The following is a 24,867-nucleotide window of genomic DNA, read 5'->3' as shown; positions in this document are numbered from 1 at the left end:
TATACTAGAGATAATACAAATTTAAAAATACTTAGGGATAGCAAAAAGGAGAAAATTCTAAAGGAACAGGAAAAATTACAGGTAGTATTTTTACTTTTAAAAAAAGTGACTGAGAAGGCATCAGTAATGACTGACCCATGTATGTACTTCTTCTCTATGAAAATCTTTATGAAAATGTTCTATACATTGAGAATAACATTGATAAAAATATTAGCAGTAAATAGGAAGGCCTTTTGCAGATTATTTTCTACATATTTATGGTTACATAACTGACTGAAAGACATAGAGAATATAAAATTCCATTGTGCCTTTTTTATTGCTCTTTAAAAAAAAGTGACTATATAGAACAAAATAACATCTTGAAATTTCTCTTCATGTAAGCTGCATCCCATATATACATTAAAATATACAAGGCATTATAACGTAATTTTGTACAACAGTCTGCTAAGTATTGGTATCAAGCCAGGTATCAAAGCGAAAGACTTAATATATTTAACTGAGGTCTTCTCCAGCAAAAGGGAAAATTTTCTGTGTGGAGTCCCTCCGCCAAAAAAAAAAAACCCCAAAAAACTAAACCCCTCAAAACAGGATTCCATTTTGATGGTGAAATTCTTCAAATGTTTCCATCCTTAGATGAAATTCTACTTGCTGCGGTTAGTCCTGGAATACTACAAAACTTCCTCAGTGAAATCTATAGGAATACAAAAGACATTAGCCTCTTAATCTATATAGGATAATTGAACTAGTTGAAAAATGCTTATTACTTAGAGTATAACATAGAGCTGGATAACCAGTTGATTGAATTAGTTCATCAGTATTACGTATCTTAAACAGGCTACTCATGAACAATGAAACAAGCTCAGAATTGAAGAGCGAAAAGAAATAAGGGTAGATTGAATTTGAGACATTAAAAGCATTGTCCAATATTACCAAATTATTCATTTTCATAAAAGCCAGTCTCTTTGATATTGATATTCCTTGGGTGATGCTGTATGACCATGACTCATAGGACACTTTAGTTTTTGATGAATCTAGATTACAAGTTACTGACAAAGATGGAAGCACTCATGGTAGGTATGAGTAGATTTTTAGCATGTTAACAAGGATGGTTTGTATGCAAGAAGTGATATAAAAACATTACTTAGAAAATATATGTCTGGAAAAGGAAGTGATCCAATTATATAAAGAAAATTCTGGACAGTGTGAATATCCTATTAGTACCTCTGACATTTTTTTTTTTAAAAGAGAGAAAAGTCACCAGTATGTTTAAAGGATCTTATATGGAAAATGTGTGGCAAGAGATTTGGACAGGATGAGAAGCATGAATGAGATTGTTATTTGTACTCTGGAGCACTCCAAAACCACCTCAGTTCAGTGAAAGTACCATTGTACAAATATTCTTTAAAGCTTGTTATTTAAAAATTCTGGTGTTTTATCTACATGAATTTTAAAGTAGTTATAAAATCTCAAATGACAACTCTATAATATCTACAACCTATTCTGATACTGCGTCATGGCATGGAGATAAACCAGTGTTTTTGTAGATTGTGCTAGAATAGTACAAACTCTGGGAGATGGTACAAAGCTGGAAGGTGTTTGAGCATAGCCTAATGATGAATTGTATGTGGGTGATCTGAGGACCAGCCTAAATGGATAGATGAAGTATTTATTAAATTTTTATTATATCAGGCATTGTGCTAAGTACTGGTAATACAAAAGTAAACACAAAGAAAGACAGTCCTTACCCTCAAGGAATTTAGAGGGAAAGACAGCACATAAAGGGAGCTGAAAATCTGACGTGAGGGTGTAGGAAGAGGAGTAAAAGTCCAGAGAGTCAGGAGAGAAGTGAGCATGGCTGTCATGGGCACTTCTTCAAGTAGAGCCCAAATAGTTTTTAGAGAAGCCCATTATCAGGCTGGTTAGAAGTTGATTTAGTTTTTTTTGTCACAACTCATAATGACCATCTGCTGAGGCATAGAGGGGTTGGGATGTGCATCAGTGGAGAGAAATACCTACTCTGAAGATATTGTAGATCTTTGAAGAACTGAAGTAGTTCTACTTTGAAGAACTGAAGTAGTACTACTCAGATGAGGTTGTATTGTTACTTTTGCAATCAATTTTTTTAATAATGGAAAAATTTAAAAACACATCCTATATACTTGTACACTTTTTTAGAAAGAAGTACATGATTTGGAAGCAAAATTTAATGAAGCTGCTGCAAATGAACAAAATTACTCACAACTGGTTGCCAGACTTAAAACTGAGCTTGAACAGGAGAGGTATGTTTTTCTGTTATTTGTGAACTACATGTATTTTCTCCCAAAGTTTTGTTTTAAACCAGTTTGGAAGGATTGGACTTGTGATTTTGTTCATTAGGAATTTGGGGTGAAAAAACTATATGAACACAAATGAGCACATTCCTTGCAACTTATCATCTTAGAGAATTGTCTGAGGCATTGATAGGGTAAGTGACTTGCCTAGGATCACTTAGCCAAAATGGGTCAGAGGATGCCTTGAATGAAGGTCTTCCTGACTCCAAGGTCATATTGCCATTATTCTCTGATATTTCTTATAAACCGTAATCTTGTTAAACTTACATGAATATATAATTAGATGAATATGAGCTATATATATTTTTCTTGTTAATTAAATAATAGAATAACCCAGTCACCCACAACTGTTGCCTTTTGTTATAAGGGCAGCGTTCTTTAAGGATACTTCCTACAAGTATAGGAGATAGGTGCCCTTAAATTCACATCTAACCTACCACATAATAAAGCAGCTGCTTCTCCTAACACCAGTAGACTTTTTAGGTGGAGCATCACAACCTTGGTATAAGAACAACTTAAGAGATATCAATGGCAGTTATCAATTTTTCTATTTACTTTTCAACAAAAAAGTTTTCAATTCAATTTAATTCAATTCTGTTTAGAAAAAAGCCGTGTATTAAACACCTGATACATGTAGGACACTGTGCTAAGTGCTAGGAATACAAAGAAGAAATCTAACCTAGTTCTATAAAGTTTACTTTTAGGGGATTCCCTACTTTTAGTAGGGAATATATGCACACAAATATCTATAATATAAATTAGAAAATAATAGCAAAGGAGAGGTCCGTGTAAATGTATAATCTTAGAGAGAAGATATCACTTCCAGCCAGAGGAATGAGGGAGAGCTTCATGGAGAAGGTGACATTTGACTTAAAGGAAGGGAAGAATTTTAGCAGATGATTGTTGGAGCTGAAAAGGGGGAGAGAATACCTTCTAGACCCTGGGGGATAGTATGAGGAAAGGCACAGAAGTAGAAAAGGACAGGCTGAAAAGGGGGAATGGTGAGTAATCCAGTTTGCTTATAATAGAAAATGTTTGAAAGGGAGTAGTGTTTGATAGTTTGAAAGAAAGGTTGGGAGTGAATTGTGTATGATGGAGTGATTAAAAAATTAGGTAGGAAAAGGTACAAAGGAGTAATTATCTTATAAAAATGGAGTATGAAAGGAAGAACTAATACAGAGGAAGCAGGTGTGGGTACAGGGCTGGTAATGTTGGACTCTTACTCTCATCTGCGTTGAAGAGGAAATAATGTGTACATCTGGGGAGGTGTAGAAGTCTTCTGAAGTTGTAGAGAGGTGAGAAAACTGGGGGATAGGGTAGGCAAGTCACTTAACCCCAATTGCCTAAAAAAGCAAAACAAACAAACAAAAAACAAAAGACTGACTTTGAATGAATAATTCATTTTGACTATTATAAATACTCAAATTAATTATAAAGGATATATGAAGAAAGACACTATTTGCATCCAGAGAAAGAACTGATAAATAGAAGTATGTACAGAATAATTTTACCTACATACGTATACATACATTGTACACAGGAACAGCAATTCTGTATGATGATTAACTATAAATGACTTACCTATTCTTAACAATCCAAGACAATTGTGAAGGACATGGTGAAAAATGCCTTCCACCTCTAGGGAAAGAACTGATGGAGTCTGAATACAGATTGAAACATGTTTTTTAAACTTTATTATTCTTATTTTTTGATGTTTGTTTTCTTTTGCAACATGGCTAGTGTGGAAATGTTTTGCATGACTGCACATGTATATTCTATATATCAAATCAATTGCCTTATCAAGAAGTAAGGGGAACGAGGGAAGGAGAGAATTTGGAAGTCAAATTTTTTAAAAAATAAACATGTAATTGAGAAAAAAATTAAATGTAAAATAGGCTACTGAGTGAAAATTACATAGGAGAGAAAGCTTGTTTTTATTTACTTTTTAAAATCGGGTGAAGAAGGGAGGAATGAAATTGTGGGAAAATAAAAGTACATAATACATTTAATTCATTTTATGTTTTAATAGGCTAAAAAATATTGAATTAACTGCAAATTTCAACAAGCTCTCACTAGAAAACAAACAGATGGCACAAGAAAGAATGATTACAACCTTAGAATCCAAGAAACTGCAAGAAGATATTAATGTAAGTTGATAAATGCAAGTAACTTTTTCTCATCTGAAAGGTGGAGGTTTAGTAGATTATCTGTAAGATCTCTCTTAACTCTAGAATTCTTTTATTCTTTTTGAATTGGCAGTGATAATGGGTAAAAAAAATTTGGTGAAATCTACAGATAAACCATAAATCTAATTTTACATCAATACATCAAGGATCTATGTTTTCATTAGCATGAGAAACCCTGAAACAGATCTAAACCCATCTATAACTTAATAAAAAGCCTTAGAGAGTTTCCTAAGGTGCCCAGAATCACACAGCTGATAAGTGTTAGAGGCAAGGATTAAGCCCAGTACTTGCTGAGTCCAAGTTCAGTACTCACTGCATTATGCCTCTTATCTAATTGTAAAAGTCAGTCAGTCAACATTTATTAAACACCTACTATGTGACAGGCACTAAACACTAGGGATGCAAAAAATGTAAAAGACAATCCCTTTTCTCAAGGAGCTCATAGTATAATGGGAAAGATACCATGCGAACAACTATGTACAAATAGGTGATGTATAGGGTAAATTCAAAACAATCAGCAAAGACAAAACATTACTGAAGTTAAGAGTTTTCGGGAAAGGCTTCCTGTGGAAGGTCAGATTTTAGTTGGAACTTGAAGGAAGCCAGCCAAGCTAGGAGGCAAAGATGAGGCAGGGAGAGTATTCCAAGTCTGGGGGACAGTCAGTGAAAATGCAGAAAGTTGGGAGATAGAATAAGAAGGAGACGTATCACTGGATCACATACATGGCGGAGTATCTGGCCCTTCAACCTGTTCTTACTCATTGATATGTGTGTTCCTCAAGGGTATGTTCTTAATCCTCTTTTTTGATTTGAAAATCTCATTTAGTCCCATGTTTTCAACTTCTACTTCTGTACAAATACACCTACATCTATAACTCTGGTGCTGACTTCTCTTTTGTATACCAGATTCACATTTCCAAATGCCTGCAGGATCTCTCTAAAGCATTTCAGAAATCAATATGTCCCAAACCAAGCTGATTTTCTTTTCCTTTAAAACTTTTCCTTCCTCTAACTTCACTACATCTCTGTATAGCACCAGTACTCATTCTTGTTTCCCCTGTTGATAACCTTAAGGTTATCTTTGACTCTTCTCTCATCTTTACCTCTTGTATTGCTACCACAAAGAATGCATTTGAAGGGCATTTAAGGGCCTTCACAATCTAGCCTATGTTTTTATACTTTTATGTACATATATATGTATACTTTTTACATTACTTTACTTCATATATTGTAAGGTCTAGACATACTGGCCTATTTGATGTTTGCAGTGTGTGACATTCTATCTCCTATTTCTGTGCCATTGCATGAGCTACCCATCATGTGTGCAATGCTTTCTTTCCTCACTTCTATCTTGTAAAATCTCTAGCTTTCTTCGTGTCTTAGTTCAAGCGTCACCTCCTACATGAGACCTGCCTATCCTCTTTATCTCCAGTTGTTAGTGCCCTCTCCCATGGAAATAATTTTAAATATTATTTTGTATTTACTTACATGTATATGTGTTGTTTCTCCTGAAAAAAAAAAAGCTCCTTGAGGACAGAGACTGTTTTTGATATTCCAGAGTAGCCCACATAGTTATATCCCTGGTGCCTAGTACAATGTCTGGCACATAGCAGGCACTTGATAAATGCTTATTGAATTAATATTTACTTATCAAATCATGCTGATTTCACTTCTAGGTTATCTCTTTTATTCATACTTACCTCACTGTTTCTGTTACAACAATTCTAGTTTAAGTACTCATTATCAACCACTGGTACTACTGTAACTACCTCCAAACAGGTCTTCATGCTTCTAATTCCCTTCTCCTTCAAACTATCCTTCATACCACTATGACAGTTATCTTTCTTATATATAGATCGGATAATTCTATGCCTCTGCTCAAAATCTTTAATGGGTCTACAAAAGTATAGATTTGTATAGATTCCATTCCTGGGTGTTAAGGATTCTTTTAGGTTTGGCACCATCCAACCTTTCCAGTCTTGTGTTACTTTCTTTTACTATTCTACTTTCCAGGCAAATTGGTGTGGGTTAGCATTTGAACTGGGTCTTGAGGGTTGGACAAGATTCAACAGATGGGTAGGATTTCAATAGAGGGAGTTAGCAGGGTTGTGGAAGAAGCAAGGACAAATTAAGAAGGGAGATTGATAGACCTTGAATTTGGTGCATTTTGTGCCAAATAAGAATGATTTTAATGTTAGTTTTTAAAACTTTTGTATTTAAAATGTATGTGACATAATTAATTTGGGTAACATCAATTATTTATTTGTTTAGGATAACAAAAAGCAAGAAGAAAAGATGATGAAGCAAATTGAAAATCTAGAAGAAACTAAAAACCTATTGAGGCAAGGAAAATGAGTGGCTAATTAAATATTTTGGGCCTATTATATTATTATTACCTTTTAATCTAATAAGTTAATATTTTTTCTGTTAGTATATTATAGTTCATATTAATTTTATATGAGATACTCTTCAACACTTTAAAAAAATAATTCTTTTATTGGCGTTAGTTCTTTCTCTACCTATACAAAGGTAACTGGACAATACGGGAATTAAACTTATAGCCATCAGTAGTGCTGTCCTCTAATCAAATGAATATTCATGTTTTGTATAACTTCAAATGTGGGCATTTCTAGTTCATAAAAATATTTATATCAAATTAATTATTTAGCTAAATGTTATTTAGACATGCATGAAAGAATTGGGAAATATAATTTGAATTATTCTAAATGAAAAACAAGGAATAAGTTTAATTCCCATATTTGCCAGTCACCTTTGTATAAAGGACTACTCATCTATTGTCATTCTTGTCAGTGATTAACCGTTGACCATAAGAAACAAAAAGCCTATTGAAGCAAGGAAAATCAGTGGCTAATTAATTATTTAGGCCATAAAGAAGATTGAATGAGAGAGTTGGAGTGCAAGGGAAAGGATAGAGGCCCACTACAACCCATCGTTATTTTGAAACAATAGTTTTGAATGTACATTTTTCTGTCAGTAGCATTAACTTTACTTTCAAGAAGCAACACTTTATTGAAAGTCATTAGTAACTAGTCCTATTTCATTCCTATGAAATCATGCACTTAAAATCATGTTTTTAATATAATAACTGATTATAAATGAAAATAACAAGAGAAAATGATGCTCATCTCTTTAGCTAGGTACCATTTTTTCTCTGGAAAAATGTTTTTTTTTTTCCTAGGGAAAACTTTTCAATTTGAGGTTTAGGAGAGGAAAAACTTAATGTAATGTCATTTAAAATGTAAGCAAACTTGTCTATAAAGCCTGATTTTCCGGCAAACTAAACCAAACCAAACCAAGAACAAACTAGTGAACAAACCCTATTAATATAGTAAAATGAAAAAAAAAATTCTAATTGCAGTTTTACCTTCTTTTTCATTTCTATAGGAATGAAGTGGATGCTGTGAAAGAGCAGTTAAAACGAAAAAGTGAAGAAGTTGAAAGTAAATTGAGTGAAAGTGAAGAAAATGTATGTTATATTTGTAGTACTTGTGTTAATTGATGCCTGGCCCATGACATGACAGACTGGGCTCACTCTGAGGGCTCTTTTCAGTAGTAATATCTGTAGCTTATGCCTCCAGGCAGAGTTTTCACTAAGAACATCAGGATTTGTCTCAGGGACTCTTAGCTCCCTTGCAAACATTCAAACTAAAAAGTTATGAGACAGAGGACAGATTTTATTCAACCTAACAAAAAGCTTTCATCTGAACCCTTTGACAATTAGTAAACTTCTCCTGTACTTTCCAAGAGAATTAAGCAACTTTCCCGTATAGGAGGTCACATTTTTCCTCTGGACATAGCAAAAGGTTATTCTTGGGTACATGTATTTCTCTGCTGTGGTGATTATTTTTCCCCTTTAGAATTGCATAGACAAGGTGGCCAGCAGGTCTGTCTTCAGGTCCAATTGAGACCTGTCATTTCTGTCTCTTCTCTTTTTTCTTCTCCAGCTGAGGTTTTAAATCTCTTTTATCTTTTTGAATTCTTCTCTCCTGTTTAGGATCCTACTCTCTCTCTCTCTCTCTCTCTCTCTCTCTCTCTCTCTCTCTCTCTCTCTCTCTCTCTCTCTCTCTCTCTCTCTCTTTTTATATCCATAGAGTATTAGCTCCTGTGTGTATGTAGTTCTCTGTATCATGGAATCACAGAATTTCATAATTAGAAGGCACCTCAGCAGTTATACAGGCTAAACCGTTCCCTAAAAACCACCGAAGTCAACAAATACTCAATCACCTTGCCAAAGATAGTGACCAGTGGAAACCTTGTTTTTGACTAGAAACTGATTTGTAAAGTCTTCTGCAGAAGGAAGGGGAAGGTTATGAAAAACATTGCCTCATAAAGCAGAGAGAAGCATTTTAGAACAATACCAGTTTTTAAAAGATGTGGCCGAAGACCCAAAGCAAAGTTATTCCAAGGGGATTTAAGGATGGAACTGAAAAGAGGCTTAACAGACGGATAAAAAAGGGAAAATATCCTTAAAGTTTTTCACTGAAAACTTTTTATACTATGAACAATAGTGGAGACGCGACCTTTGAACTCTAACATGCTTCTTGACAGGGTGGAAATGGCACAGAAGAAAAGAAAGTAAAGAAAGTGTTAGTGCTGGCAGTGACATCATTTTGAGGGCATCAAGGAATTGATTCTCAAATTATAAAAAGGATGGGATGATATTATGTATGTGGAAAAAGTCTCAGAAACTATTACTGAAAAAAAGGCAATCGGGGGAACATCAACAACTACTTACTCATGTGTCTATTTTCATATACACATATATGTATATGTAAAATTATGGGAGTTTGCATATGCATTAAGAACAGCCTTGATGAAAGCATTGGATTGGAACAGGAAGGCTTTTGCAGGTACTTCAAATTAGACATCTTTACTTTCATACCTTTGACTGAAAGGTATAGGTGCTACACAATTTAATTGTGTTTACTATTTGTTGACTATGAAAAAAGCATTTGATTCAGTAGAACAAAACACAAAAGGTTCTCCTCAATCAAGGTTTCTTCAATGCAGATGTCAAAATTACTTAAGAGTCCTTGAAAGATAGAATATTAGAAAGAATTTTGTTTAACCACCCTCTGATGATTAAATGAGGCTTAAAACATGGAGATATATGTTTGCTAAAGGTATTTGCCACTATCATGTTGGTGAGTCATCACAAAGTCCACATTGAAAGGGATTGCTTGTAGATGATGAGGTCTTACAGATGCTCTCATTTATGAGAGACATTGTATTGATTATATCACACCTAGGAAAATTGTAGAGCTTTCCAAATGAGGTCAATAAACTTTGAGTTTGGACTGACTCTAACAAGAAAAACTCAATATTTATATCTTGGACAGACCCTGCAAATGGACAATAGTCTGGGCCTAGCGTTCAACAGAAGAAAAAACTGCACAGTTTGTCTTTGAGAAATTTCAAAGTTCTTTGAATGATTCTAAGCTTCTTTCTGAAATAAAAGCTCATATTTTTTAATATTAATATTCTTTGGGTGATTCAGTAAGACTGTAAATCGTTACAGTCTCTGAAGATCTGAAGTTTAATATTACTCAGAGGGCAATGGAGAAGTACGTGGTGGGAATGAATTGGTTGTGATACTGCAACAATTTAAAAAATTGTACAGGAGGAATGGTGAAAAGAATGCCGTTAGAGAAATAAATAACTAAAAATGAAGATGGGTCAGTTATGGAGGGTAGAGCAAAGAATAAATGCTTCCAGGAGAAGAGAAGAGACAAGCTCAGCGTATTTGGTAGGTTCCTGTTAACCTATATAAGGGAGGAGAGTAGAACAAGTCAGACAGGCATGGATGGATTGTAGTCTGCATCTTTGGAGGGAATACCTACATTGATATGATTACAGTTTCATTGAAATATTAGAGTGAAACTACATAGCTACAAATCATGGAACACTACAAACTTGGAAGAATCAAAATTATGGGTAACTCAAAAGACAATGAAGAGAAATATGTTGGGAGTAAATAGGTTGTTGCATATTACCACTGATGTGCATGAGAAATTGTATAAAAGACAATATCAAAATTGTAAAAGAAGAGTTGCTTGTGAGAACAAACTCAAAAATCTGAAATAGTTTTAGAAAGAAATTTATTAGCTCATTTGGTAGAGGGAGAGAATCAGAAATCAGGGGTGGCTGGTTTACATTATATAGGATTTTGGCAAAGGTTTCTGCACAAGTCACATATTACTTTTAGGGAACCCAAAACACAAGCTTTGATGGACCTAAAACGAGGCTTCAGTGTGGGGACCCCAAAAAAGAATGCTTTGAGTGGATTCAGGACATGAAGGGAACCCAAAATGCCTTGTAGCCATCTCCCTCATTCCTGGCAAGTTATTGAGGTTAAGCAACATTCTGGGTGTAAGCAACCTCTAATCACATAAAGTTGGATTTAAACAGTATAATAATTTTTCTAAACAATGTAATAAAGCATTCTTTACATAGGAAGTAGGTCACTAAAGCAACAAGAGAGAGCTATTACTAGTCAATAACCTAAGTATTACATTGGTAACCACAAAATATAGGAACTGGATGAAGGCCTCCAATGTAATAGGTAGATCTTCAGTGGAGTGAAGGGGAGTTTCTCCACTCAACTTGATATTACAGTGCGGTGAGCCTTTGTTTCTAAAAGGACTTCTTGCTTCAGAATATGAATATGCCCATTGGCACCTTATTGAGATTATAAAATAAAAGGCAGGATTATTTCTGTATCTAGAGATGCCTCAAAATGACTTAGTTGGTTTGGAGCCACACCTGGGTGCCTCATAGGGGATGTGTTTCAGTGACTGGGGCTGCTTCCATTATATTTTGTGTGGTTTGTATACTTGGAAGGATGGACTCTTATGGAAAGAGTCATCTCTTTGTTCTGTCCTTTAAAAGTGTTCAGCTTTTTTTTTGAACTTTGCCCTTATTTTGCCATCTTCTGGGGAGATCCTGAGAGCACAGGTGATCTGAAAATATAAGTCTGAAGGAGGGGGTCCCCTCCCTACTTCTTCCCAGGAGCCATTAATGGTTATATTAGGGAAGAAGCACTTGGCACCTTAGTACAATGCCTGGTACATAGTAGGTGTTTAATAAATGTTTATTGGATTGGGTTAGCATTTGTAAATTCTTATCCACATGAGCTCATCTCTTCTCTGAAAGAAAAATTCCTAAGAGTATACCTTACCAGCTGAAGATATATGGCAGCCATGTCAGTGGTGGAATATACTGGAGAAATATATGGAAGCTGTATGTGTTTAACATTTCAGCTTCTTTATTAAGTATTTTGTTATGTGCCAGGTATTGTGCTAGGCACTGATGATGCAGAGAAAAGAATGAAATATTGCTTTTTGTCAGGGATCTTACATTCATGAACAATGTTCCTTAACTTCAATATGTAGAAAAGGGGAGATTTTGATTTTCTAGATATCGTGATGCTTGAATCTAATGCTCTAACCCAAGAATTCTTGACCTAGGGTTTGTGAACTTACTTTAAAAAAAAAACAAAACTATTTCAGGACAGCTAGGTAGCATGCTGGATAGAGCACCAGCCCTGAAGTCAGGAGGACCTGAGTTCAAATCTGTCCTCAGACACATAACACTCACTAGCTGTGTGACTCTGGGCAAGTCATTTAACCCCAATTGCCTCACATAAAACAACAACAACAACTATATTTCAATATAATTGGTTTCCTTTATAGGCCTACGCATTTTATTTTATACATTTGAAAACATTATTTTGAGAAAGGTTCTATAGGCTTCACCAGACTACCAAAGGAATACATGACATGTTCTAAAGGAGTAAATGCTCTAATCAGAGAAAAATTTCTTATACAGTGCCAAACTTGGAAGTTGTTTTGAAAGCAAAATCAAGTTCAAGACTTTGGAGATCTGACTTTCTAGAGAGTGAAGAGAAATTCCTAGGAAGCAAGGGATAAGGATCTTGCCATCTTGTTTCCCTCCCCAAATACTGTGAGATATTTGGATGATGCAGTTCTAATGGGAAGGGTTTGCCTGTCAAGCAGTCCTAAAGTGTGGCTGCCTTCTGAGTTTAACCCAAATCACAGGGTAGCACTATAAATCTAGGAGGGACTGTTTAAAATCACATAGGTGAGCTAGGGATTTAATGGAAAGTCAAGGCATAGCTCAACTGGCAACCCCAAATTAATTTCACTTTGAGGGGAGTCAAAACTAAATGTAATGTTGCTAAGTGAAAAAGACTTTAATATCCTGGTGAAAAAAAAACCAGGACTTATCAGACAAAGTAATGAGGATTATATCAATTGTTTATGACTCACCTATAGTCATCAAAGGTGTTCACCGTGATCATGGAGATCAGTAAAGTTCAAGTTGAAAAGAAATTCTCAATGAAGTTTACTGGTTGCTCTCTGTGTAGGTAGCATCATACCTCAGAACACTGCTGAACCTCCTGAAGAAAATCCATGAGACACTTAATCTCTCTAAGCCTCAGTTTCTTCAACTGTAAAATGAGGCAGTTGAACTATGTGATATCTGAGGTCCCTTCTAGCTCTAAATCTATGATCCTATGATCCTTAAAGAATTTGGCCTAAATCAAGTGGATAAAGAATGCCTATTGTTGCCAGGGGTGGGGAACTTGCAGCCCCAAGACCACATGTGGCCTTCTAGGTCCTTGTGTGTGGCCTTTTGACTGAGTCCAAGTTTTACAGAACAAATCCTTTTATTAAGGGGAGTTGTCCTGTGAAATTTGGATTCAGTCAAAGGGCTGCACTTGAGGACCTAGAGGGTCACAGGTTCCTCACTCTAGACTGATATGTAGTTAGACAGTTTTTAGATAGAGCTTATCTATTTTATACACACACATATACATTCATAGTAGTAAGAGTACATACACATATGTATTGATACCATACATAAATGAATAGCCCAGAATTAAATAGGGAAAGAGTAGGCTGAATTGTCTGTGGGAAATTATAAATTTTCTTTACTATCTCCAAAGTTCTACCTGATTAAGGCCTGTTTTTTTTTTTTGCTTTTTTAAAAAATTTTTTTAGGCAATTGGGATTAAGTGACTTGCCCAGGGTCACACAGCTAGTAAGTGTCAAGTGTTTGGTCTGAGGCCGGATTTGAACTCAGGTCCTCCTAGCTGCCCCAGGCCTGTTTTTTTTTTTAAATACATATATTCTACCAGTGCTGTTGTATGGTAAGTCTCCAAAGAATTAAAATTGAGAATCACTTAGAGGTAAATGGAGAGACACATGGTAGTTATGAGCAGTTTATTAACACTTAATAAATAAGGAACTATGAAGAAGAACCAAAGTAAAGGATATTATCAAAGAAATGTATGATTAAAAAAAGATGATAGCCATTGGATAGACAGTATACTTCACTGGTATCTTGGAGATGTTAAAAGAAAGTAAGGAAGGACCCCTAGAAAATTAGGTAGACCCCTTGTCTACCTAGATTTATGGGAGGACATGGGTAAGAGTTGCCCAGGATGGACAGTTATGAGTTGTTATTAGCAGTATTAAAGGGAACATCTAAATCAAGGAGATCAGAGCTCTTTATGATTAAAGGACATGGGATAATAGATTTGGACAAAGAAATTATGTTCAAGGCCATCTAGTCCAAACTTCTCATTTTACAAATGACAAAACTGAGATCCATTGATGTTATGTGACTTCCCCAAAGTTACACAGCTAGTAAGTGCCAGACAGAATTTGGGCCCAGGTTCTCTGATTCCAAAACAAATGTGGCACAATAGTACTCAACCAGCAAAATTTTTTTCACATGTAATTACTTTTTTCCTTTTTCAAACATTTTTTGTCTTCATAATTCTGAAATTATAATCCTTGGACACATGCAATTAGGATTTTTCCTATTCTGTGGTCCAGAAGTTTTCCTTAATTATTTCCTGGAATTCAGTGTCCACCTTTTTTTTTTTCTTCTTTGCCTTCTGGAATTCTGATTAACATAAGGTTTGAACTTCTTGTCCTATGTTCCAGATCATCCATTACATTGTCCTGCATATAACCTAAGTTTTTTAGGTTCTGTGCTTTTTCAATTTTGTAATGCTTTACAGGATTTCTCATCAGTATTAAAATACTGGAAATACTTCTTGGTCTTTGGCCAGCTTCCTTTGCCCTACTTTCTTCCACTTTGGAGTCCAGAACTGCCTGCTTTTTTACCATTAGTATTACTACTGTTATTCCTTCTGTCCATGGTTCATTTTGCCCAGATTACCTGTGCTCTGAAATAAGAAAATACTTCTTTTGGCTTCTAAATTACAACTGAAATCTGTAGATAATGTACAGGAGTTAAAATAAAGAGAAGGAGAAAGCTACAAGGGATTTCAAAAACTTAAAAAGTATTCCCAGTTTTCAGTGAAATGTTAAGGGAACTAGGTCTTGATCTCTATTGGATTTCCTTTTTCAGTGACCTGTTCTTTCTGTTCTCATCTCTGGAATTAGCTGGCTCAAACTTGTTTGGCCTGGATGCCGCTTCTAACCTGAGGCAGATTAGTTCTGTGACCTTGAATAAGCCATTTAAGTTTTTGAATCTTTGTTTCTTATGTGCAATATGGTAAAACTAAGAGCACCTACTTTGCAGAGTTGGAAATATTAAATAAGATATTGTTAATAAAGTGATTTGCAAACTATAAAGTGGTATAGACATGTTAGTTGTTAATAATTATTGTCATTATTAGAGTTGGGTTGTCAAAGTTACTAAAGTTTTCAGCTTCTTCTAGATCTTGTTTTGTATCCTGATGTGGAGTATCTGTTTAAGGCACATTCTTGTCTTTTTTCTGGACTTCAAGATGTCCAGAACTAACCTTGAAGTCATTCCCATCATCTTCTCTGGCAGTGTTAGTAGCCTTAGCCTTGGAAAGCTTATCATATCCCTCCATGCCTGAAACTTGTTCATTAGCTAGCAGGTTATTATGATTATTTCTTCTTCACCTTTTCTCTTAGGTTGGCATCTTCGCTTATCTGACCTAGTGCAACATGCCATGATTGTTGGTATCACCATTCCTTAAAATCTGTCTACATTTTGATGCTTGTCTCTAAGGGACAACTCTCTCTTCCTGTTTAAAGTTCTCATCATCTATTGGACTTTTTTTTATTAAGTCCTGGTTTTCAGTCTGAAGTAGCCTCTAGGTCCCAGTTTGTCTTTGTAACTTAATTGACTGACAGGTTTTGAATCTAATGATTGATTTCTGGTCTCAGATGACCACAATCAGCTCCCCTTATTTTCTAGATTATCTGTGATGGAGAGAAGTTCTCTATTCCCTAGAGATCTTCTCAGAAGAGTGTGTTTCCAGAATTCTATTATTACAATTTTACGGCATCAAAATAATACTTTAAACATATAGTAATTATAAGAGATGGATTCTCCTAACGAGAGGAAAGTGGTTATTCTTTCATACAATATCATAAAAGTTTAATTTTTCTAGCTGATTTAAAATAATAAGTATAAAATTTTTTAAAAGATAATATACTCAAGGAATATGAAAACAATTGAGGGAAAGGTTTTTTTTTTAAAGAAAGATACAGAAATAAAATGGGAAAGTTGATGAAATAAAGTTGAATATTGAACTGAGATTATATAAACTGGAAGGCAGAGGGTACAAATAGAAAAAAAAAGTCATTTACTAAAATGTGCATGCTTACATTTTAAATAACACCTTAAATATTTTTTTCAGACCAGAAGTATTGAAAGTGAAATATTGAAAAAAGATAAGCAACTAAAGATATTAGAAAACAAGGTATGATTAAAATGATACATTTTGGAGAGTAGATTTTATTATCATTTTAAGGTTTTAAACCTTTTCAAGAATTTCTAATTCCACTAAATATCTGTGAAAGATAATTGAAAATAAAAGTACCATTTTGAAAGGTAATTAATTTTAGCATTATAGTATTGCATGGGACAAAAGATAACATTTCTAATTTGCCAGTAAAGACAGAGGGACAATGTTCTGTGGCCGTTCATCTCCTCAGAGCATTGCCCCCCAGGCTGAACTAAATGACAAAGCAGAGGCAGAGAGCCTATGTCCCCCGTGGTCCCAGGTATTTTCTGCTGAAATGAAGGGACTAAGACCTAGAATACTTTTTCTTCTTTGTGTGTTAAAAGAAAATCCATCCCAGACTTTATTCCTTGAAAGACTCAGCTGTAAGACAACAATACAATTATGTGAATCAATACATTGAAAAAAAAAAACCTGGCACAGGACAACTCATACAGCCTAATCAGAATCCCTAGGTCATAGAATTGGGTATTAAAAGAATAGAAATGTCAAAAAAAAAAAATAGAAATGTCGAGCTCAGTCTCTTTGCCGTAGATGTACTCTTAGATGATCTCTACCCCATAAGAAATTTGAACTCTATCCTTGATTCTCTCTGTTCTGATAGGTGAACCTTTTGCCATATCTTATGAGGAATCAGGCTTGAAACCTCCTACAGGCTTCTCACCATCTCCCTGTACAAATACCTTCTCCTCTCTACTTTTATGCACCCCTTTATGTGTTATCTTCTCTTATTTGAATGCAAGCTCTTTGAGGTCAGAAGCTGTCATACTTGCTTGTGTTTTTATCCCCAGTGCTTAGTACAGTGCCTTCCACTATTAAGCCTGAATAAGAAAAATCCCACAATTTCCCATTTTTTAAGGTAGTCAATTGTAAAGACATTTGAAAATTTGTTAATTTTCAAGAGAGGAAGATTCCAAACAATGGAAGTATTGCATTTGTGACTTTATTTTTTAAAAAGGTGACAAATAAGACAACAACTATTGACTTTTTTATCTCTATAAAATCTGTGAATGGGTTTTGGTACCCCTTAAAGGTATCCTTTGTGGAAAAACATGAGAGTTGAACAGGCAGGCTTTTGCAAGTGATCTTCTATAAGCAGTCCATATCTTCACAGTCACAAATTAAGCTGAGTTTTAGAAAATATAAGATGACACTGTTTATTGATATGTTTAGTTTTTTCTCTAGGTAAAACAAAATGCAGCCCTGAAATCTATCTTCAAACAATGTGTCTCTTACATAAAAATCTCAAATACAATATTCTTTCACTTATGTGACTATGGAGATAACTTTGTTCACCTAGTGATTGATTATCAACAAAAAGTGAAGTATGAAACAGGAAGACATATGCTTGCCTAAGGTGTTTGCTAGTGTGATGTTCTGCATAACATCCACCCAGAAGGAATCCCTGTTGATGGTGGCATTCTCTAAATATGCTTTTTGAAGGAAATGTTGTACTGATTGCAATGAAAACTTAGAACACTGCAAAGCCTCCTTAGAGAAACTCAACTGTAATTCAAAACATATCAGCCTAAACATTCATATTAGACAAATGATGTGAATGAAAAATACATATTGCACATACTATAGCAGCAAGGCAGCTACACTTAGTACTTAGTAATTAGTGTGCATGTACATATACGCACAATCACACACATATATATGCAGATGTAATATGCACATATGTTACACATAATATTTGCATATAGGGTAGCTAGATGGTACAGTGGATAGAGTGCCAGGAAGATTCATCTTCATGAATTCAAATATGACCTCATGTACCTACTAACTCTGTGACCGTGAGTGTTACTTAACCTTGTTTGCTTTAGTTTCCTCATGTGTAAATAGAGCTGGAAAAGGTAATGGCAAACCACTCTTTGCCAAGAAAACCTAAAATGGGGTCATGAAGAGTTGGACACAACCAAAAAAGCTGAACAAAAATATTATATTACACAATACACACACACACACACACACACACACACACACACATGTATATACAACCCTAATCTTGTATTTGTAAAGTTCATGTTTGAAATTAATTTTTCATGTTATCTAATGGAATTCTTTAAGATATTCTTTTAAAGCAAAGTATTATACAGGAAAACCAAAATAGAGTAATTGTCTAGAATCACAGTAAAGGTAGAAAATAACTATAAAATGTCTTTTTGTTTTTAGTTTAACAATTTGAAAAAACAAATGGAAAATAAAAACAAATCCTTTGAAGAACTACAGCAAGAGGTATGCTTAATTTACAGGCAGTTTAGAAATTTAAAATGTTATTACAACAATAATTTTAAAAACAATAATATTGTATTTGCCATGATTCTTAGGTCAGTATAAAACAATATCAATAAGTATAACTTTGTTTATTTTAAAAATAATTTTACAGAATAAAGCCTTAAAAAAGAAAAGTATTGCAGAGAACAAACAGTTGAATACCTATGAGATAAAGGTATTTGGAGTTTTCATATTATAATTTAAAGTTTTTGTCTCGTAAAATAAGGGAACATTTTATACTTATTTCTTCTTCTGTATAGACAATTGGCCTTGGATCAGTGAAACCTAGGCTCAGGTTTTGCCTTTTTCACCATGGGCAAGTCACTTTACCCCCTCAGTAGTACTCCAGGCAACTATATAAGACTTTTGGTTGCGGAGGATTTTTGATTTGCATCAGGGAAAAGAGTATCCACAGTGGGGGTTTAATGTGTCGCATATCTGACCAACATGTTATATTGCTACCCATCTATCAAAGAGAATTATATTTTGGAACTAAGGAAACCTTTTGATCATAATGATCACATTAAACTTTTTAATCATAATGCATCACATATTCCAGAAAACAAAATAATATTTATTATATTAAGGGCATATCTAGATTATTGACATTATTTGAGCAAGTATTAGAATACAACAAAATTAATGAGCTTGTATTGCTGATTCAACTTTGCCATTTTTTTTGGTTAAATGCAAATCTTTAATATTTTTGAGGATCGCTTTCTTCCTCTGCAAAATAAGTACCTGTCAGTTTTATGAGCATCAAAACATAATGTACACAAAATGACTTATATCAGTAAAGCATTATGTAAATGAAAATTATTATTTATTGACAATAGCAAATTAAAACCATTTAGATTTTCCTTTTTCATTGAATCACAGATTGTCTTTTTCAAACTAGGATAGTAATTAATTCTAATTATAAAATGTTGAATTATATTAGGCTGAAATTGAGTAACTTAAATTCTATGGCACTGTCTTCAGAGATACATTTAAAGAAAAGGAGAAAATAGACAAATGCTCAAATAAACACACAGTTTGAAAAAGATGGGCTTTGTGTAATATTAAATAACAGCATATGAGAAAATATAATTTTTGGAGGAAAGGAAATTCCAGTAGAGTTTCCACAGAATATTAAAACTAGAAAAAATTAGCAATTATCTATTAATTAGCATTAAAACAAAATTTGTAAAAGCAAAACATAAATGTGGACTCTTACCAAAGAAGGCATGGAACTTATCGATGGAAATATTTTTCTTTCTTGTTATAAGGTGAATAAATTAGAGTCAGAGCTAAATGATGCTAACAAAAATTTTGAGGAAATGACTGACAACTACCAAAAAGAAATTGCTAACAAAAAGATATCAGAAGAAAATCTTTTGGGAGAGGTAGGAAAAATTAAATGTATGAAAATAAATTATCTTATGATGATGTAGTTTCTTCCTGTTTTCGAAAGGAAAGGGCTTGGTGTTCTTAACAAATTTGAGAAACTGATTATAGAAATAATTTAAACATTTGATATTAAATTTATATAAGGTAGTTCCTTGGGGCTGTTAAATGATAGTTTTATAGTAATTCAAGGTATAGCTGCTATCATGCCCAAATTTTTGTGTGGGGATTAAGTTGTAGTGAAGTTATTTTACTTCTTTTTCAAAGGACTATGCTCACAAAATCCTACTATTGACCTAGGCAAATGAAATCTTTTTAAAAAATAATGTTCAATTAATGGGTTGGTTTATTATAACAACTTAGAGTGGTTTTTCTCAAAACCCAAACACTATAAATTCAAAATATTACAAAACATAAGTCCAATTTTAAACTCAATTGTGCACAATTATAATATATTTAATGGCCAGTAAGTAAATCAAAGGTATTATGTACTCTGAAGGATCATTAGTAAATTCATGAAATAGGGACTATTTATAATTCATTTATGAAGCATTTATACAGACACTATACCTTGAGGTTATGCAGAAAATATTGGTTGACCTTTGAATCTTGTTCAGTGGGAACAATCAAATGAATAATTGTTTATTTATGAAAGTAAAAACTAGCTCAGGCAAATAATTGAACTTCATAATAAAAACATAAATAGAGCAAAGCTAGTGAACTTTCTAATTTTCTTGATAACCTTGACTTTAAATTTGTAATGCAGATGATAGAACATATATGTTACTGTGTGGTTTTGTTCAAATAAAATTAATCTATTGCTTATATATTTTATTTATAATTTTAATTAATAGGTTGAAAAAGCAAAGGCAATAGCAGATGAAGCTGTTAAACTACAAAAAGAAATTGATTTAAGATGTCAGCATAAAATTGCTGAAATGGTAGCACTTATGGAAAAACATAAGGTAATTTAAAATTTTTATTTAGATTTTAAATTCTTTTGATATACTTGTTTAAAGTAACAACATTAAGAAGAGTGAGAATACCTGTAAGAGAAAATTATATCATACAATTGTCTTTTTTTATATAATACTTTAGCAATGTTTTCAACTAGTTATTTAAAAAAATTAATCAGCCATTCTATACTACTATTAAGGTTTTCTTTAGATTTAATTTGCCCATTTATAGTTAGAAATTTACTCTGGTATGCGACAATATGAGTACTATTCTGATTCTAAATAACATCTTTTAATCGTTGAAGCTCTGTCAGACATATAGGAGAATAATTTGTTCTTACCTTTTTGTTCAGTTTCAAGTTGATTTAGCCATGATGTACTCTTTATTATATCTTGGATTGGCAATATGGAAACTATGTGAACTGGAAATTTATGAAGCATATAACCTAAAGACAATTGTGTATATCTAGGAGATTTTTAAACATGTTCTACAAATGTTAACTTTCATTTTGTTCCATAAAGCTTACTAAGTAAGTGTTAGATTTTGATATTTTTTTCATGTATGACTTTTCTGTTTTATTTAGGATCAATATGATAAAATAGTTGAAGAGAGAGATACAGAATTAGGACTGTATAAGAGCAAAGAGCAAGAGCAGTCATTGAAGAAAACATCTTTGGTGAGCTCTATAACAAGTAGGATAAAGACTGTGTTTAATAATGCCAATGTAGTTGCACTGGAAAGAGAAAAATTCAGTAAAGTTATTCAGTTAAATTATTTTTTTTGTCTACATGATTCTGTGATAATGGCTTCTTATAGCCGCGAACTCCTATGAAACTTCTTTTTTGCTGCTTGTTTTCACTTATTTGTTTGTTTATTTATTTATTTATTACTGAATTGACTAGTAGTTCTGCTGAGTCAAGTGGTCTCTTTTAGGGTGGTAAAGATACAGAGTACAAGAAATGCAGTATGGCATAGTGGATAGACAGATGGCCTCATAGTCAGGAAGATGTGAATTCTAGTCTTGCCTCTGAGACATACTAGCCTCATAATAGTAGGCATGTATCTGTCTCTTAATGGCTCAGATTGCTCACCAAGTCTACAGACCGATTTAAATTGCAGATCAGTTTTAAGATCTATATTGACAAAAGTTGTCTTTTTGGTGGTACTTCCCCATAATGATAAAGAGTAAAAAAAAATCCATATAACTTTTTAAGGAATGGAAATAGATTTTTAAAGTTCTATTCTCCCATCAACTTTTTGACAGGAAATTATAACGGCAGTTATGAACCTATGCTGATTTAGTCTTCTGCAAAATACAAGCTTAACTAGGCCAGCCTGTATTGTTAATCAGTATTGCTTTCATTCACATCACATGGGATCCTCCTAAAATTACCCCCAGCAGTTTTTGTAGACCTTGTCTACTGTGCAAACATCCCTTCTTTCCTCAGCTGATGGATCACCTTATAGTTTTTACTTTATTGGAAAGATTGAGGACATCTGACATTAGATCCTTCAATTCACTTCCTGCGCACTACAACACTTTTTGGTAGACTCTTTCATCTCAGATCCTTTCTCTTTCTGCCTCCTCTAGAATTTGCTTATTGCTCTCTATTGGGTCTTTTCTATATGATCACACATTTTCTTTTCTTACCCTCCTTCCTAGCCCTCCATCCACTATCATATTTTTTGCTCCCTTTATATTTACTGCCATACCTCTAGTAAAAATAGTTTGTACTCTGCCTCTACTTCCTTAGTACTCTGTCATTAACTGCTTGAGATCTGTTTTCAATCAATTGGTAAGTCAACAAGTATTTATTAAGTAACTACTATGTGCTACTTACTGTGCCAGGCTGGGAGATAACAAAAACAATAAAGAAACAGTCCTTCCAATTATAACAGCAAAAGTCTTATTACTCACCTTCTTTAGAGAAATTCCAGAAAGATGACTGAAGAGAACAGAGACAAAACATAGAAAATAAAATAGTCAGAATAGAATGCTAGAAGGATAACACTTAAGAGACATTTAGATATACTCACATCAGAAAAGGTGAATAAGAGGAATAAAAGTTCTCTGGTATTAAAGATATTAAAATGAAACAAAGGAGAAGTATTTGGTTGGGATCATGAGACTAACAAGTAGTTGGGTGGCAGATTAAAGAGGGTAAACAAGAAAATTGGGATAGCAACAGAAAATGTAAATAGCATAGAGTAGTGGAAAAAAAGGAAGCAAAGCAAATAATGCTGTGGGAAGGTTTCTATCCCAAAGAAGGCACAAGGAATAATTACTAATAGTTTCAAACTTTTTTTCTTATAGATATTTGCAAAAACAAATTCTATGGAGATTTCAGAATTATGGTTAATTAGCAGCCTAATTATATAGAAGAATTTAAAGTTTATGCTTTAAAGATGAACTTGTTTCTGTGTGAAATGGAAGTTTATTTGCATGGTTTTGCTTGTATTAAAACTTTTTAACATTGTGTTGAAGCATTGACTATCTTCCCTTCTATTTTCTTCAGGAAATCGAAGTATCTAATCTCAAAAGCAAACTTTCATCTGTTGAGACTCAGCTTAAAATAGAAACTGAGGAGAAAGTAAGTTTATGTTATTATGTAGGGAGAATTCTCAGATTAATCTTAAGATCTTTGTATTTTAATGTAACTTATGTTTGTCTCTTTTTTCTTGTCTAATCCTGTAATAAAGAATACCATGATTGTCAAGGGCCAGTGGGTCAAAGGAAATAGGATATCAGCTTCAGGATCATTTACACATGAAAAGCAGACTATAAGCTATCCAGAGTGTTACGTATATGTGTGTGTGTGTGTGTGTGTGCATGTGTGTGTGCCTGTGCTTTTGCATGCTTCCATTTGTGAATGGGTTTCAGAAATAATGTCCAGGATAACAATTATGTAATAGAATAGAGTTCAGCTAAACTGCTCCCTTTATATAAAAGATGACCCTTGTGGCTATATTCTGAGGTCTTTTACTCCTTGTAACATCCCCAGAAGCAAACAAGGTTTTAGATAAGACTTATAGTAAAAAAGATGCAGTTCTAAGTGAGAAAAGTTTACATAAAGTATAACCAGGTACAGTAACATTATCTGACTATAGTTCTGATCAATTATACCACAAATGGATGATTTACTTAACATGATAGTAGAAAATTCAGTCAATCAAATGAGCCTACACTAGGTCTTATGTGTTGTAAAATCTTTTGGTCTGTGATAGCAGTGTGCTGGTAAATGTTTTAACAACCATCTCTTTAGGGGAAAAATCATTCTAGCATACTTCTAAGTTTCATCTACATTGTTAGCATTTTCTCCATTATTTTCTTTAGTCTAGACAATAAACAAAACAATAAATTAAGCTCTGACTAAGGTTTAAATGTTCACACTGAAAATATAACATTAGATTTTCTCATGTGGCTCCAGTACACTCCTGTCTATTATTGCTATCTAGTATTGGAAAAGAGTATGAGACTGGCTCTCTGTCCCTTCCAAGATTTGTTGCTGGGGGAGAATGGTGCTTCTAGCCTAAAGATAATATTGTATTCAATGTACAGTTTTGATAACAAGTGTGAATAGTAATTACTTTATATGTTGGTGATTTTTATTTCATGGCAGAAATTAGGAGCATAAGTGTTATTAGGACAGTTTGGCAAAGCTGTAAACATAAAAAATAGATATAGTGCTACACAGCTTAAAAGCAGTGCCTGTTATTTGGCTGAATTATTTTCCAGATTTTGTACTACTTCTATTGAGATGCAACTTTTTGAAAAGAAATAACTGTTGAGAGTTGGTGCTGTGTGGGGCCATTTTTTTACTTGAGTAGAAAGAACAGATCAAACACTTTTTGCCTTTCATTGTGTTATAAGCTTCTAGAGGTTATGAATAAGTCTTCTAATGTAGTATACACATGAGAGTGTTTGATAAATGCT

At 33.7% G+C, this 24,867-nt stretch overlaps 1 protein-coding gene across 3 annotated transcripts in view; it reads left to right on the top strand.

The window, feature by feature from the left end:
- Positions 1–24,867, top strand: part of SYCP1 (synaptonemal complex protein 1) — a 78,637-nt gene that overhangs the window by 46,223 nt on the left and 7,547 nt on the right. For 2 of the 3 annotated variants that reach the window (XM_021002453.2, XM_021002448.2), the window contains exons 18-28: positions 2,176–2,279; positions 4,360–4,477; positions 6,788–6,858; positions 7,922–8,003; positions 16,209–16,271; positions 18,489–18,551; positions 18,703–18,765; positions 19,859–19,975; positions 20,831–20,941; positions 21,517–21,609; positions 23,450–23,524. In XM_021002453.2, coding sequence (XP_020858112.1) covers positions 2,176–2,279; positions 4,360–4,477; positions 6,788–6,858; positions 7,922–8,003; positions 16,209–16,271; positions 18,489–18,551; positions 18,703–18,765; positions 19,859–19,975; positions 20,831–20,941; positions 21,517–21,609; positions 23,450–23,524 — 960 coding nt within the window. The remainder of the gene's footprint in view (positions 1–2,175; positions 2,280–4,359; positions 4,478–6,787; positions 6,859–7,921; positions 8,004–16,208; positions 16,272–18,488; positions 18,552–18,702; positions 18,766–19,858; positions 19,976–20,830; positions 20,942–21,516; positions 21,610–23,449; positions 23,525–24,867) is intronic. The other variant, XM_021002477.2, reaches the window with a different exon arrangement.

Source organism: Phascolarctos cinereus, unplaced genomic scaffold (assembly GCF_003287225.1).
Source record: "Phascolarctos cinereus isolate Bilbo 61053 unplaced genomic scaffold, phaCin_HiC Scaffold_5;HRSCAF=322, whole genome shotgun sequence".
NCBI classification, from domain to species: Eukaryota; Metazoa; Chordata; class Mammalia; order Diprotodontia; family Phascolarctidae; genus Phascolarctos; species Phascolarctos cinereus.
This window is presented reverse-complemented; position numbering and strand designations above follow the sequence as displayed.